The sequence below is a fragment of the Mustela lutreola genome, chromosome 6 (genome assembly GCF_030435805.1).
Source record: "Mustela lutreola isolate mMusLut2 chromosome 6, mMusLut2.pri, whole genome shotgun sequence".
Lineage (NCBI taxonomy): Eukaryota > Metazoa > Chordata > Mammalia > Carnivora > Mustelidae > Mustela > Mustela lutreola.
Genome location: NC_081295.1, coordinates 90,160,478 through 90,175,357, shown reverse-complemented (window position 1 = coordinate 90,175,357; position 14,880 = coordinate 90,160,478). Strand labels below are relative to the sequence as shown.

At 51.4% G+C, this 14,880-nt stretch overlaps 1 protein-coding gene across 3 annotated transcripts; it reads right to left on the bottom strand.

The window, feature by feature from the left end:
- Window positions 1-4,344: 4,344 nt before the first annotated feature.
- On the bottom strand, window positions 4,345-13,536 carry CNPY3 (canopy FGF signaling regulator 3). Of its 3 annotated transcripts, XM_059178026.1 has the most exons (7): window positions 13,252-13,519; window positions 8,599-8,722; window positions 8,010-8,080; window positions 7,823-7,953; window positions 5,430-5,552; window positions 5,052-5,169; window positions 4,345-4,702 (listed from the first exon to the last, which is right to left on the bottom strand). In XM_059178026.1, the coding sequence occupies exons 1-7, from the start codon at window positions 13,412-13,414 to the stop codon at window positions 4,488-4,490; spliced, it is 945 nt and encodes a 314-aa protein (XP_059034009.1). In that variant the 5' UTR covers window positions 13,415-13,519; the 3' UTR covers window positions 4,345-4,487. The 3 variants fall into 3 exon arrangements, 2 of the variants coding, with proteins under 2 accessions (XP_059034009.1, XP_059034008.1); XM_059178025.1 differs by lacking the exon at window positions 8,010-8,080 and having other exon boundaries at window positions 7,823-7,919; window positions 13,252-13,516; XR_009354708.1 differs by lacking the exons at window positions 4,345-4,702; window positions 5,052-5,169 and having other exon boundaries at window positions 7,823-7,919; window positions 8,023-8,080; window positions 13,252-13,536.
- Window positions 13,537-14,880: the final 1,344 nt, after the last annotated feature.

The following is a 14,880-nucleotide window of genomic DNA, read 5'->3' as shown; positions in this document are numbered from 1 at the left end:
CAGCCCTTGAGGGGCCCCTGGCAGGCTCAGTCAGCAGAGCAGGTGACTCTTGACCTTGGGGTTGTAAGTTTGAGCTCCACATTGGGTGCAGAGATTACTTTAAAAAAAAAAAAAAAAAAAAAAGCCAGCCCTTGAGAGCAGCATGAGGGTCAAGCTGGCTTTCAGTTATACACAACTGTAAACTCTGAAAAGGGAGAAAGGTTTGAAAGTTACCTTCCTTGGGCTCAGGTCATGATCCCGGGGTTCTGGGATTGAACCCCACTTTGGGCTCCCCGCTCAGCAGGAAGCCTGCTTTTCCCTCTCACTCCCCCTGCTGTGTTCCTTCTCTCACTATGTCTGTCAAATAAATAAAATCTTAAAAAAAGAAAAAAAAAGAAAGTTATCTCCCTCCTACTTCTCCACATTGAACTCTTAAGACTGTAGCTGCCTGCCTTCTAGAAGAGAGCCATGTAAGGGGGTTTAGCGCCCAAGCCAGCCCATAGCGTAGGGTGCTATGGCACTGTGGCTCTCTCCCAGGACACCAAAGCCAGTCCACCAGGGGCTCATAACCTGCTTGGGCCACTTACAGAATGTGACCTTAGGGAAGTTACTGTGCTTCATTCATTCAGCAGCTATTTACTAAGAAGCTACTCTGTGCCAGGTACTAGACTAAGTGCTGGGGATAGACCAGTGAACAAAACAGACAAAAGTCCCCGTTCTTTCTGTGGTGGGAGAGGTGTCTGTGGGGAGGGGGCACTGATAATCATGTTTTTCAGGAACTGGGTGGTGGGGACTTGGGCATTCAGTTTGTAAAAAACCAGTGAGCTGTATACTTAGGTATACTTTCCTGTATGTGCTTTACCTCAGTAGTTTCTAGGAATCCCTGGGCTTCAGGCCATAGCTATGGTAAATCAGTATGTAAAGCACAGAAAGCTGGGCTCCTCGCAGGGTCCACACTGAAAAACCACCTGCTGTTATTACCACAAAACTCCTTAGAAAAAAATGGGCCATCAGGGGACGCTCAAGAGGGATTCAGCAGCTTCAGCTGCTAGGCACAGCCCACGGAGCCTTCCTCTCAACCAGTTAGGAGAGGGCTGTGCATGTCACACACACACACACAAAACAGGCTTTAAGACCAAAAAAAAAAAAGGAGGAGGGGTACCTGGGTGGCTCAGTTGGTTAAGCATCTGCCTTCAGCTCAGGTCATGATCCGAGTCCTGAGACCAAGCCTCACATCAGGCTCCCTGCTTGGTGGGGAGTCTGCTTCTCCCTCTCCCACTCCCCTGGCTTGTGTTCCCTCTCTTGTTGTCTGTCAAATAAATAAAATCTTTAAAAAAATAGAAGAGGCATTTTGCTCTTACTTGTGAACTCAGGGGCTGCAGGGCCACTGGGGACATGTGGCCAGCTGTGCGCTGCACAGATTCCGGATCTGAGGGGCTGTCATTCCTATTGCAAATAGCATGGGTTTGCCAATTTATTATGTTCTGGCGGCCAAGTGTCTTATCCTAAGATTTATATTAAACACATGACTTTCTAACAGATGAAGTCAAAGGTATGAAGAGCACTGTCTTCTAACTCACAAAAAAGATACCGTGTGGGAATAACATCCAGAAACTGGGAAATAGAGGAAACCGCTTTCTAGAAATTGCCCTTTAAAATAAATACAGAGGAAGGCCTGGGTGGCTCAGTCGGTTAAGCTTCCCACTCAGATCATGATCTCAGGGCTGCAGGATTGAGCCCCTCGTTGGGCTCCACACCCGGAGAGGGGCCTGCTCAAGATTCTCTTTCCCTCTCAAAATAAACTAAAAAATAAATAAAATGAACACACAGTCCCTGGGTAGCTGCCCGAGACTTCACTCCCAGAAACCGGCTTTCTAGTTGGTTCATCAGCCTTTGCGGTTCTGGATGATGGAAGTTTCTGCCACAGACTGATCCTCTCTGAATTCTGACTGGCTGTGCCTCTGAGAACAAGACCCTGACATTGACTTCATGGAGGTCCTGCTGCCCGCTCTTTGCACAACACCCTGTGTGGGTGGGCTCCAGCTGGCCTCCTCTTAACAGCTTTGTTAGATAAGCAGGTCCCTAAGCCACCAAGTATGAGATGGGCCCAGACATCTGTCTAAGAGGCATTCCATGTGACACTCATGTTCAGGTGAGTTTAAGAAATCCTGTTCTAACAGGATTTCCAATAAGGGGACTAAAATCTAGTTAACCTGAGCTCAGCCAGACCCCTCCCTCACTTCATGGAGAGACAGGGTGTGGGAGAGCAGGAGGCAGGAGGCAGGTTTGGAAAGGTCTGGATGTGTGGTGGGGAGAGGAAAAGAAAAACCTGGGGAGCTGGATCTCGCCTCTGGCTCTTCGAGGCTGGGCCAGGGAGGCGGTTGCCTGCTGGGGTAGGTGGGTGGAAAGCTAGTGCGTGTGCAACACGTCCGGCCCTTTGGGGGGTAGGGAGAGGAAGGTGCTATCCACAGCAGCCACAGGTCAAAGAGCAAGGCAGTCACAGCACCATCTGCCCTCTGCTCTGGGACCGGGCCTGGATTGGGCCACTAGGCCTACACCCCAGCAAAGGGACAGGTCTTTGTCCTATCCTACTTTAGAGATCAGTGAAGCTCTGGATCCGGACATAAGCCAGGCACTCAAGTGCAGTGTGTTAGAGACAGAACAGGGGTATCAGAGACTAGCCACAAAATCCTACAGTCCAGTGGGCTACAAAGAGTTTCCCAGCCCAGAGCTCCAGGTTCCTGAGCTCCAGTCCCGAGTCCAGGGCAGGAACTGAGCCTCTACCTGGAATCTCACTAAGATGGGTGGGGGCAGGGGGGCTAAACTCTAGAGGAATCATCCTCCAGGGATGTTTCCAAAGCCTCACCAACCAGAGGAAAACAGCTCCCAGTTTGCTCCACCCTCTCTGGCCCTGGCTGTCCCACCTCACAGGAGAAGGCCTGAGCCCAAACTACATGAGCTCCCTTCACCCCCAGTTATTTCAGACCCTGGAGCATTTCCCTGGAGTCGGGGTCTGTGGCACCCCACTAGGCCCAGGCCAGAAACATGAAGGGGTCTGCGGGGGTGATCCCTGGGGGCCAGGTGGGGGCATGGTGCTGGCAGGACCTCCTGCTACTGTCTCCTTCTAAGAAGCCATAGTTCCTTCCTCCTTTACTTTGGGAAGAGGTTTACCGGTAGGGGTGGAGTTGTGGCTAAGAAGCCACACCAGTTTAATGTGGGTCACACTGCCAGTACCAGGTGGCAGCCATGGGGTAGTGGAAACACAACGGACCCAGAGGCTGAAACCTGAGTCTCAGTTCCCCAGGTACACTTAACAGCAGGACTTCGGGCGTGTCACTTCATTTGGGCCTCAGTTTTGCCTTCTACCAAATGAGGCTAATGGCACCCATCCCACAGGAGTTGTACGGGTTCACATTAAAGCCCGGCGGGGGGCGGGGGGGGGGGGAAGCGTGTACAGTTGTCATTACCACTGTTATTGAGCATCCTGATCCCTGCCCTCGGGGCAAAATGGGGAGGTGCCTGGGCCTCCTGCAACTTCTCCCTGAGGCCAGCCTTCCTATTCCTCCCCGCTCCCAGAGAACATGCTGGACCCTGCACTGGGGGACTGGAGTGTCCTCCCCTCCGGGCACAACAATTAGAAAGAGCGGAGTGCTAAGTTGTGGTCATCAGGGAACAAGGTTCAAGATCAACAGGTAGAGCAGATGGAGATGGGAAGGAGGGCGGGATCTGGTGGGGTCATCAGTAAACAGTTTACACAACAAATGGGAAGGCCTTCCAGGAGAGAGGAGAGGATGGAAGGCAGCCAGGTGCCCAGGGCACAAGTGAGGCCCCTCCTGGTCTGGGGAGCTCAGGGAGTCCAAGGCAGCTCAGTGGGCAGCTGAGGGGCAGTCCAAAGCCTTGTGCTGGGCCACGTCTCCAAACAACCCGGGCCCTCCCTGCACTTGCTGTTCCCCAGAGCAGACAGACCAGCCTCAGTGATGGGAGGATGGGAGCTGCCTCTTTGTCCTCAGCCCCCCACGGCTGGAAGGTAAGGGGCAAGAAAGAGCAACAAGGGCTCCGGGCCTCTCTGAGGAGCTGGAGGGGACTCAAAAATTGGAACAAAAAAGGCCAAAAGGTTTTTACTCTGTGAGCCCTGGGGAGGGCCGGGCAGAGTGCCAGGTGTCCACAGGAGGGGTCAGGGGTGGGGTGGCCTGTAGTCTTGCTTCCCCATCGGGGAGAAGGAAGGGGAGGTGAAGGCTGGGGTGCCCTCCCATGGACCCCACACCTGCCCCTCCGGAGTTCACACCGGAGTCCCCCACAGGCAGGAAGTGGAAGGGCCTGCCCGAAGCTGGTGTCAGGAGAGCCGCTTGGTAGAGGGAGGAGGCGAGTTCTTCCCTGACCCTGTCTTTCCTGGTGGCAAGCCGCCAGGCAGGGCCTGGAACAGGACAGCTGTCCGCCAGCCAGAGCGGGGTCCCGGATTCCTCAGGTTCCAGATCAGAGGTCTCGGTTCAGGGGGCACTGGGTTAGGCTCAAAGCTCATCCGGGGGGCTGTGTGTGAGAGGGGACGCCTTCTGGATGCCCTCATCCTCATCGGGGCTGGGGTCTTCCTCCAGGCCACCTAGCTCCTTCCTCTGTTTGCTGCTGCCGCCCGATGCCTTGACCCTGCTGCTCTTCTTTTTAGACTTCTTCCCTCCCAGGGCGGCTGTGTCCCCCTTCTTGCCGGACCACTGCTCTGCCAGGCAACCTGGGGTGAAGAGAAACACCCGCGACGGATTGGTTTGCTGGGAGCAGAGCACTGACGATGGCGGGGATGAGGGTGGGAGCAGGGACGCAGAACTGACACCCCGCGGAGAGTCCCTGTCGCCTGCCTCACTGAGGCCCCGGAGGGGTATCTGCATCCCCTTCCTGTGGTTCTGCACCTGCTTTCAGTACCTCTTATTCCACCCTGTCCCCTCAAGCTCCCCAAGGGCAGAGCTGCGAGGATGCCTTCTATTTCTTATTTCTCTTCAATCCTCATACCCACCTCCCCTGAGGGGGAGCGAGCAGTAAAACGGAGGGCACAGAGCCCTGCCCTCTCCCGCCGTCACACTCACTGGTGTCCTTGCCCTTCAGCACGTGATTGGCGCAGAGGAACTGAGTCAGGTCTTCCTCCTGGTGGTTCCTGTACCAGTCCTCGATCACCTCCTCAAACTCTTCCACCAGCACGTCACACTACGAATCACAACACAGTGCATTGGCAAAGCCCCAGCACTGACTCGCTCCCTGGGGAGCTCAGCTGAGTCTCACAAACCACCGCAGGCCAGGCAGATGGCTGTGATTCCCCGAGAAAACTGAAGCTGGAAAGATGAGACGACTTGACCAAAGCCCCCCAACCCTCGCCCTCAACTCTTGGTGGCCTTCTTCAGCCACAGACTTGGTCCCCACGCTCCCCTGTGAGGCAGGGCAGCCTCTGAAGGCTGAGAGGCCCGTACCTGCTTTTTGAGGTCAGCCACCTCTGCAGAGGTCTCATTCCACAGCTCGTAGGGGATATCCATCACCACCTTGACCCCTTTGTGGACCAGGTTGTGCAGGGTCTCAAAGGTCTCAGACATGCCCTGGAAGAGGCAGCGGGTCTGAGTGGCTTAGAGTGTTCTCCACCCCCCACCCTCCTCTCTGGGTAGTGCTGGAAGCCCGACCAGCCAGCTGAGTCAGGGCCCTCCAAGGCTTCTCATACTTGACTTCACCTTCCTCTCCCCTCTTTCAGGCATGCCCCCCACAACCCCTACATACCTACACACTCACATACACACACACACACACACACCATGGCTCCCCACACCTCAACCTTCCAAAAAGGACTGCTGTTCGCCTTCAGGCTCTTTGAATGGCTACTCCTTTTCCAGGAATTAAGTGTGTCCTGGCTCTTTCCCCTCACTGTGCCCAGGAACACTCCCTCATGTCTAGACCCACTGCCTACTCGGGCTTCTTCCTGGGGCTTGTGTCTTTCCTGGGCCGGAAGGGGGCAGGTGAGGCAGTGAGGACGCCTAGTTCTGCAAAAATATTTCTGCCAGCTACCTAGGTCTTCTCCCCAGAGACTCCATCTATACACTGTCCATTTCCTCTTTCTTCCCAGAGGCGATGCATGCAAATACAAGCAAATCCACATACAAATGTATCATCCTCTCTTGCCCCCACCTCTTATACAAGTGGCAGTAGGTGTCAGCCACACTATTCTGTCCTTTGCCTTTTTTACTAACAGACCTTGGAGACAATATGAATTCAACTCATAAAGAGCTGACCTCATTCTTTGTTTTGTCCACCGAATGGCCGTATCAATTTATTTAGCCACCAGTGAATGAGTGGGGTGTTTCTAACTTTATTGCTATAGACAACAGTTTTAAACATTTTTATATCAAAGCAAAACACGGATTTATTACTAAATAAGAGTACAAAATTCGTACAAATTTTATTTTATTTTTAAAATATTTTATTTATTTACTTGTCAGAGAGACAGAATGAGCAAGGGGAGTGGCAAGCAGAGGCAGAGGGAGAAGCAAACTCCCAGCTGAGCAAGAAGCCTGATGTGGACTCAATCCCAGGACTCTGGGATTATGACCTGGGCCTAAGGTAGACACTTAACTGACTGAGCCACCCAGGTGCCCCTTTATTTTATATTTTATTTTTTAAAGAGGCTCCACTCCCAGCATGGAGCCCACTGCAGGGCTTGAGCTCACAACCCTGAGATCAAGACCTGAGCTGAGATCAAGAGTCAGATGCTTGGGTGGCAGTCAGTTGGGCGTCCTCCTCTTGGTCTTGGCTCGGGTCACATCAGGGTTGTGAGATCAAGCTTGGCATGGACCCCTGCGCATCAGGCTCTGTACTCAGCAGAGTCTGCTTGAGACTTTCTCCCTGTCCTTCCCTCCAGTGCACACATGCACTTGTGCTTTCTCTCTCTCAAATGAATAAATCTCAAAAAAAAAATTAAAAATTAAAAAAAGGAGTCAGCCACTTAACCAGCTGAGCTACCCCGGTGCCCCTAAATCTTAAAGATAAAGTCTCTAAGATTTCTGCTGCTTAAGACTATCCCTCTAGGTTCCCCAGGGATTTCTAACTAAAAGACTCCACAAGAAGGGTACTTAGGTGGAGAAGTATACGAGACAAGTCTCTTACCATATGGGCCTGGCACTGAAAATGTTGAAGCAAAGAACTGTGGGCCTTGTGGTAAGAAGCTCATTCTTCAGGGACAGAGGCATTTGTGCACAGAGTAAGTGCATTAAATGTCACACAGGAACCCTGACAGAGGTCCAGGTGAGTGCCCTGTGGGCCTAAAGGGATAAGGTGATCACTGCCGCCCTCAACCCTGCTGTGTCTTCTGACATCTCCTCTAAACCCCATAGCACTGCAGTCTGAGCTCTCCCTGAGTCAGTGGTCAGCCTCCACAGGAGAGGGGGGGGCATTTCAGATGGGGTGGGTGAAGGAGGGCCCAGTTCACTGGGAACTGGGTGGCTCAGTCATTGGGCATCTGCCTTCGGCTCAGGTCATGATCCCGGGACCTTGAGATCGAGCCCCACGTTGGGCTCTCTGCCTGGCAGGAGGCCTGCTTCTCCCTCTCCTGACCCCCTGCTTGTGTTCCCTCTCTCGCTCTGTTTCTGTCAAATAAATAAATAAAATCTAAAAAAAAAAAAAAAAAAAAAAAAAGTACCTATTGCCACTGGAAAGTCAGAGCACTCAGGAGGCGAGAAATGCAAGTAGCAATCGGTAAAGATCGGGTCAAGGCCAAGGACGGAAGCTCCCTAACCAGGATCTTCAAGTCACAGCCACAACAACAGACCACTTAGATACATGCAAGCCTTGCCCTGTGGGGAAGGACAAGCACAAACCCAACCTTGGCAAACCGGTTGCTGCCGGTCCTCTCCTTGTGCAGGCTGTAGTCCAGGAGCCTCTTGCAGATGGTCTCAGTGACTTCGATTAAGCGTAAGTCCCTGCAGAGACAGGAGCACAAGAGGGACTGAGCTCCTTTCCCAGCCCCAGCGGATTAGCGTTCCGTCCCTCCAGCCCTGCTACCCCAACACCTGCGCATCTCACCAAAGGGAAGTCAGAGCTGGAAGGAAGATAGGTCATCTGGTCTGGGGGCTCTGAAATGCTGGAACACAGACCAGAGAGACAAAATGTAACAGCTCTATGGGAAGGCATCCTTTATAAAGCAAAGTGATTCAATATTTAGATGTTTTTCTAAGGCAAAATGTATTAAATTTTGATGTCAAAATATTTTATTTTGAAAGGATGATCATGGCTGATGAAGGTTTTTTGGGGGCTTATTTTTAATATTTATTTCTGGTAAAATTAAAAGTGGGTAATCCTTAGTTATTAATTTTTTTTTTTTAAATTGCATTGGCCCATGAAATCCAAGAGTCTGGGATGAGATCAGGTCGAACCACCTTGCTTTGACAGAGTCTTTGACAAGTCTGAGGCTCAGTGGAAGGAAGGGACTTATGAAGATCCCACAATTAGTTGGGGTAAAACCAGCGGGCAAACTCAGGTGTTGATGAGAACTGCCTCCCTTTGGTGGGTTTGCCTGGCTGGGAGGGAGAGGGAATTCCACGTGACCGAAACCTTTAGGAACAAAAGAGTCCAAGCCAGTGGGTAACCCCCTTCACTTACGACTTGGTGTATTTGACGCCGGAAGCCTTCCGATCCAGGATGCCATAGCCTGTGTCGATCACTTCCTTGGTCTTTCCTGTCTCCTCAAAAGCAGACTTCAGCTCCACAGCGACATATTTACACACTGGGGGTGGGAGACACAGGACAGCCCACTGAGCCTATGTGAGTCTGACAGGAAGGAGCCAGCTCCCAGCCAGATATGCCATGGTGGGTGCCTCTCCAGACGGGGTCAACACTCAGGGCAGGGAAGGAGTTAGCCCCAGACCACCACGTGGAGGTCACTGGGTGATACTCGGCTCCAAGATTCGCTGCTCCCTGGCCCTTATCCTACTGACTCCATTTCTCCCAGTTGCTTCTTGCCCCCCCCACCCCCTCTAATCATTTTAAATTTTCAAACATATAAAAAAGCTGAATGAGTATGAGTAATTATACACCTTCCACTCATTTCAACAGTTTGTTCATGATCTGCCGCAATCTCTCTCCAGTATAAGAAATAAAAGAACAGAATAATACAGTAATATAGCTCAACAGCATATACACTGTTTTTGCTAAACCATTCTGAAAGTAAGTTGCAGACAACATGACCTTTCACCCCTCAAAATGCCCTCACGCATCTCTGGAGAACAAGGATTTTCTTCTACCAACCATAAAAACATACTGATCCTCGGAAAATGAACAATAATTCCAATATCGCCTAATACTCAGTCCATATTTAAATTTCCCCCATTGTCCCCAAATGTGCGGTCTGCCTGTTTTATGACTTGACTTCATATGCTGTTCTGGCTCCACCACTCTGAGCCTACCAAGGTCATCTGCTCCATCCCCTCCAAAGGCCTTGCTCCCACCAACTCTGTTACATTCATCCTCTCATTTCCTCTTACTCTTCCTCGGTTACTAAGCAACCCCTGTGTGCCAGGCACTGTCTGGGGATTCGCAGCTGAAAAGAGTTTCCTCCCTGCCAAATACAGTCCAATGGAGTGATCGCCGTGCGTAAGGAGTATTGCCGCTGAACATGAGCTTTGCCCAATGCCATGGGAGAGCGCTTCATGCCTTCTATGGGCTTTTCTACCCATTCTCCCAGCCTCACTTTTATTATTATTATTTTTTAAAGATTTTATTTATTTGAGAGAGAGTGAGAGACAGAGAGAAAAAGCATGAGCAGGGGTAGTTAGGTAGGGAGGGGCAGAGAATCTCAAGTAGACTGAGCCCAGAGCCTGATGTGAGGCTCAAACTCCGAGTTCAGGACTCAATCTCATGACCCTGAGATCAGGACCTGAGCTGAAACCAAGAGTTGGCTGCTTAACCAAGTGAGCCACCCAGTGCCCTATAACCTCACTTTAATTTTTTAAAAAAGATTTTTATTGGGGCGCCTGAGTGGCTCAGTGGGTTAAAGCCTCTGCCTTCAGCTCGGGTCATGATCCCAGGGTCCTGGGATCAAGCCCCACATCAGGCTCTCTGCTCTGCAGACAGCCTGCATCCTCCTCTCTTGCTGCCTGCCTCTCTGCCTACTTGGGATCTCTCTCTGTCAAATGAATAAATAAAATCTTTTAAATAAATAAAAATTTTTATTTATTTATTTGAGAGAAAGAGAGGAAACACAGCACAAGGTGGGGGGCGGGAGAGAGGAGAAGCAGACTCCCAGCTCAGTGGGGAGGCTGACACGGGACAATCCCAGGATCCTAAGATTAGCACCTGACCCAAAGGCAGATGCTCAACTGACTGAGCCACCCAGGCGTCCCACAACCTCACTTTAAAAAACATCCTCTTGGGGCACCTGGGTTTCTCAGTTGGTTAAGCGACTGCCTTTGGCTCAGGCCATGATCCTAAAGTCCCAAGATCGAGTCCTGCATCTGGCTCCTTGCTCTGCAGGAAGTCTGCTTCTCCCTCTGACCTTTCCCTCCTCATGCTCTCTCACTCTCTCAAATAAATAAATAAAATCTTTAAAATAAAAAAATAAAAACCTCCTCCTGGGGCACTGGTTTCCCTCTGCCCCTCCTCCTACTCGTTCTCTCAATGGCTCTCTCAAATAAATAAATAAATAAAATCTTAAAAAAAAAAAAAATAAAGCCTCTTCCTTCTGCAAAGCTCTTCTGGGCCCTCCCCCGACCTGTTCTGATTTCATCTGGGTCTCTACAGGATCCATGTTCTAAGAGCTCTTGGTCACTTTGTGTCTCCCCAACTATAAGGGTACACAAAGTAAGTATCACGTATTGGACTTTTTCTATATTCCTCTAGTCTGGGACTCTGTGTTAGATACTTAAATATTGCAAAGAGACTGTGTTTGTGGTGGAGCAGCTTCTGATGCCTCTGAACAAATATGATCTATAGACTAAATGCCACTAGTATTGTTATAATGCTGACGGCAGAATTTGATAGAAGACCAATTTACCATCAAAACCCCCCACCCCCGAAACCAAAAACCAAAAACCAAACCATCCCCTGAAGGCTTGCTTGGTAAAATTTTATAACATATACATTTAATATATGGCTTGGAGAACTTGGAACACATGAAAAATTCCATGTGATCTCAGAGTCTGCCACGAATTGAGGCGGCTCACCTCCCTGGCTCTCTAGCCAGGAACACCTGTCCCCCTCCCCCTCTCTGTTCTGCACTCTGGGTAAGCTCATCATTTTTCTGGCTTTTGCCCCCTTCTCCCACGCCCTCAGTGTGTAGGATTCCAGGCCCTGGGGAGCTGGAACCTCCTTTCTCTCTTGTGCCCATCAACCACAACCCTGCTTCTCAACTCATCCAAACCTTACCTATTCAAGACTCCCTCTGGGGATCCCACCCAGAACTAGACTTGGAGGAGACTCATGGCACAGACCCCAGACTCTCATGGATACCCACCTACTCTTTTTCCAGGCAGGTCCTCCTTCCTCTGTGCCAAGGCCTATTTTACTCAGGCTTTGGAGCCAGGAGGCAGGCTTTGTGGACCAGACACAGTCAGCATTTAGTAATAAAGGTGCAACAATGATAAATAAGAGCAAATACACTATTAAGAAGAGCCTAAGAGTTTGCCAAGCCATCCTGTAACTGAAAATTCCTTTAAAACTAATCTTTATCGGGATGTCTGGGTGGCTCAGTCAGTTAAGCGTCTGTCTTCAGCTCAGGTCATGATCCCAGCATCCTGGGATGGAGTCCCCAGTCAGCTCCCTGCTCAACAGGGAGCCTGCTTCTACCTCTGCCTCTCTCCCTCTCCCCTGCAACCTGCTTGTGCCCTTTCTCTCTGACAAATAAATAAATAAAATCTTTTAAAAAATAAAAGAAATTATTCTTTACCTATTACCTACAAAATGAGGCTGGACTAGAATGATCTCTAAGATGTTTGCCAGCTCTATGCTTCTGAGTCTGTGAATGCCTCCTAAGGGAAAGAAATGTGAGGTTCTCAGGCTATGAGAATAGAAAACAAAGAGAGGAAGTGAAACCCCCAAACCATACCATATAGGTTAGGACTAGAGCAAGAGTGAAAGGAAAGCATCCCAACTCTCTGCCTTCCTATTTATGGAAGAGAGAGACAAGGTACAGGCTAGAACCCACACTGCGAGCCCTCCCAGTGAAGTCGGCTCATTTCATCTTTCATTTCTCAAATGAAAGGATTATGTGTCCCAATCCACCCCATCCCTACTTCCCAGTGCTTAGGGAACATCTGGCCTGCTGTACGCTCTGAATTGGGATGAAACAGTTTTATAGCCAACTTTCAGAGGGGTCTGGGGTTATGGAGATGGCAAGGAAGGAGTGACTATGAAGGTCTGCGTAGAAAAAAGAAATGGTGTGTCGGTAGGGGAGGTGCGGGGATGGGGGGGGGCGGGGAGAAAAGGTAGCCCATTCATAGTCCTGCATCACTGGCATGGGTGCTGGTGGTATTCTTCTCTCTCTGAAGTTCTATGCCTCCATCCCTGTATCTTTGGGATACACTTTCTCCTGATTCCTCAAATCCTCCTCCCTCACCAAATTCTCCCACGCTAGATCTACTCTTATCCCAAAGTGGCCCTATTTTTCTCCCCATAGGCCTCAGACCCTTCTCCTTCCTCCACACCCACCCGCAGCCCCCACGTGTTTGTCTTTATTTCAAAAATATTCCCTGGATGCCCACCAGGCACTGTGTGAATATCTGAGACAAGGTCCCTGTCCTCGAGGAGCTTAAGGCTAGTGGTGGAGTCTATCAATTACACAGATAGCTTGTGGTGAGGGCCCTTCCTAAGGACAGTCATACGGACATTTTCAGTTCCTCAAACTTGTCCTTTGCTTCTTAGCCTGTAGGCCTCTGTATCTGCGTTTTCCTGAGAGACTCCCTCTTTTCATGTCTCTTCGCCCAGCTAACTCCTAATTACTGTTTGGTCCTCCTGTACGAATTCCTGACTTCCCTTTCCACACAGCCTCCCTCCCACCCCCCACACCCCTGTAGGCTAGATTAGATGCCTGGATCGTAACTGCTTGTTCTGCACCGGCTTGAGAGCTCCAGGTGACCCGAGACCTGATCTCTTGCCCGCCCCCCGCGTCCCTAGCGTCCAGCACAGTGCCAGGCACACAGTAGCTTCAGTAAATGAAGAGGATCCTCCTGCTCAGGGAGCCAAGGCCCTTCCATCCCCCCACCCGACTCCGCACGCCCCGCCTCTCTGGCGGGATTCTCCCCCGGGGCCCCGCCCCCTCACCTTCGCATTTGCTGGGAAGTCGAACCCAATCGGTCTCCTCGGCGTGCGCGGAGCTGGAGCCCAGCTCCGGGGTCGGCAGTAGCAGCAGCAGCAACAGTAGCAGGGAGAGAAGCAGAAGACAGCGGGGCCCGGGCCGAGGCGCGAGCTCAGGCAACGGCTCCATGGTCCAGCCGGACCCGACCCCAGCGGACCCGGCTGCGCTTCCTCCCGCGGCGCGCGCTGGGCAGCTTCCCGCAGCCGCTTCCGGGACTGCACACGTGCCTCGGCGTAACCAGGGCAACAGAGAGCCCCCCGCCCCCACCCGCGGCTGCCTCCGGCCACCTCGGCCCACCCCCAGAGCCCAGGAAGGCCCGCGGACTACGCAGCCAATGGGCTTTCCGGGGCTTGCCCTGCAGCGAATGGGAGGGCGATCTTTTTTTCAGTCTTGACCAATGAGAGAGCTCATGGTGTCCTCAGTGACCTATGGCAGCATCTTTCCCCACCCACTAACGGATGTTCTGGGAGGGCCTGGAGGACTACGACGCGGAGGCGGGAAGTAGCGGTCTGGCCCTTGAATGGGAGGTCCGACTCTTGGATCGTGGTAGAGGTGCGGAAGGCAGTCTTTTCGGCCTTCTCCGCCTCCTTGCACGTCACTTCACTCCTGGGCACGTCACTTCACTCCTGGGGTCGTAATGCAGCAAATGCTTATTAAGCACCTGTTTTTTAATTTTGTTATTATTATCGTTGTTGTTATTGTTGTAATTGCTAATCTCTAGTAGGCGCTGCGGGTGAGACCTTGGCTACGCAAACAGTCCTCAGTCTTCAAACTGTCTTAGTGCCAAGTGATCCTAGATTGGTCCCCTGAGAGCTAGAACAAGTCGCCTCCTTTCTGAGCCTCAGTTTCTTTTCTTTTTCCCTCCTTCCTGCCTTCCTCCGCAAAACAAGGATTTGGCTAATTACGATTGTATTTCCCTTCCATCTCCCCAGCAATAACCGGGTGCCTGACACGAGGAGATGCTCGGTGGGGCCCCATCTGCTGTATCATCAAGAGGAGGACTTTCTGGGTCTTTGGGGCAGCTTGGACTGCCCCTGAGCTGTTAGAGCATAGTTTGCTATCCCACCTTGGGGGAAAGAAGACTAAGGTAGAACCACTGGTCCAGCCAATTGTCCGGTGCTGCCCAGGAGGCACCTAGGTTCAGGTGAAAGCTCCCAAGATTCCTGGGAGTTGTTACTGGAGAAAGAAACCCCTGGAAAGCCTGGATCTCCTGCCAGTGCTGGAGAAACAGGCCACACGCTATACTGTGGGGGCCTTATATATTTTCAGCGCAAGAGCCCTTTTCAGGAAACAAAACAAGGGCGTTTGTGTGGCTCAGTCTTTAAGCCTCTGCCTTCAGCTTAGGTCATGATCTGGGAATCCTGGGATCAAGCCCTCCATCAGGCTCCCTGCTCAGTGGAGAGCCTGCTTGTCCCTCTCCCACTCCCCCTGCTTGTATTCCCTCTCTTGCTGTCTATCTGTCAAGTAACTAAATAAAATCTTTTAAAAAAGGAAGAAAGAAACAGGGCGCCTGGGTGGCTCAGTTGGTTATGCAACTGCCTTTGGGTCAGGTCATGATCCCGGAGTCCTGGGATGGAGTCTTGCATCGGGCTCCC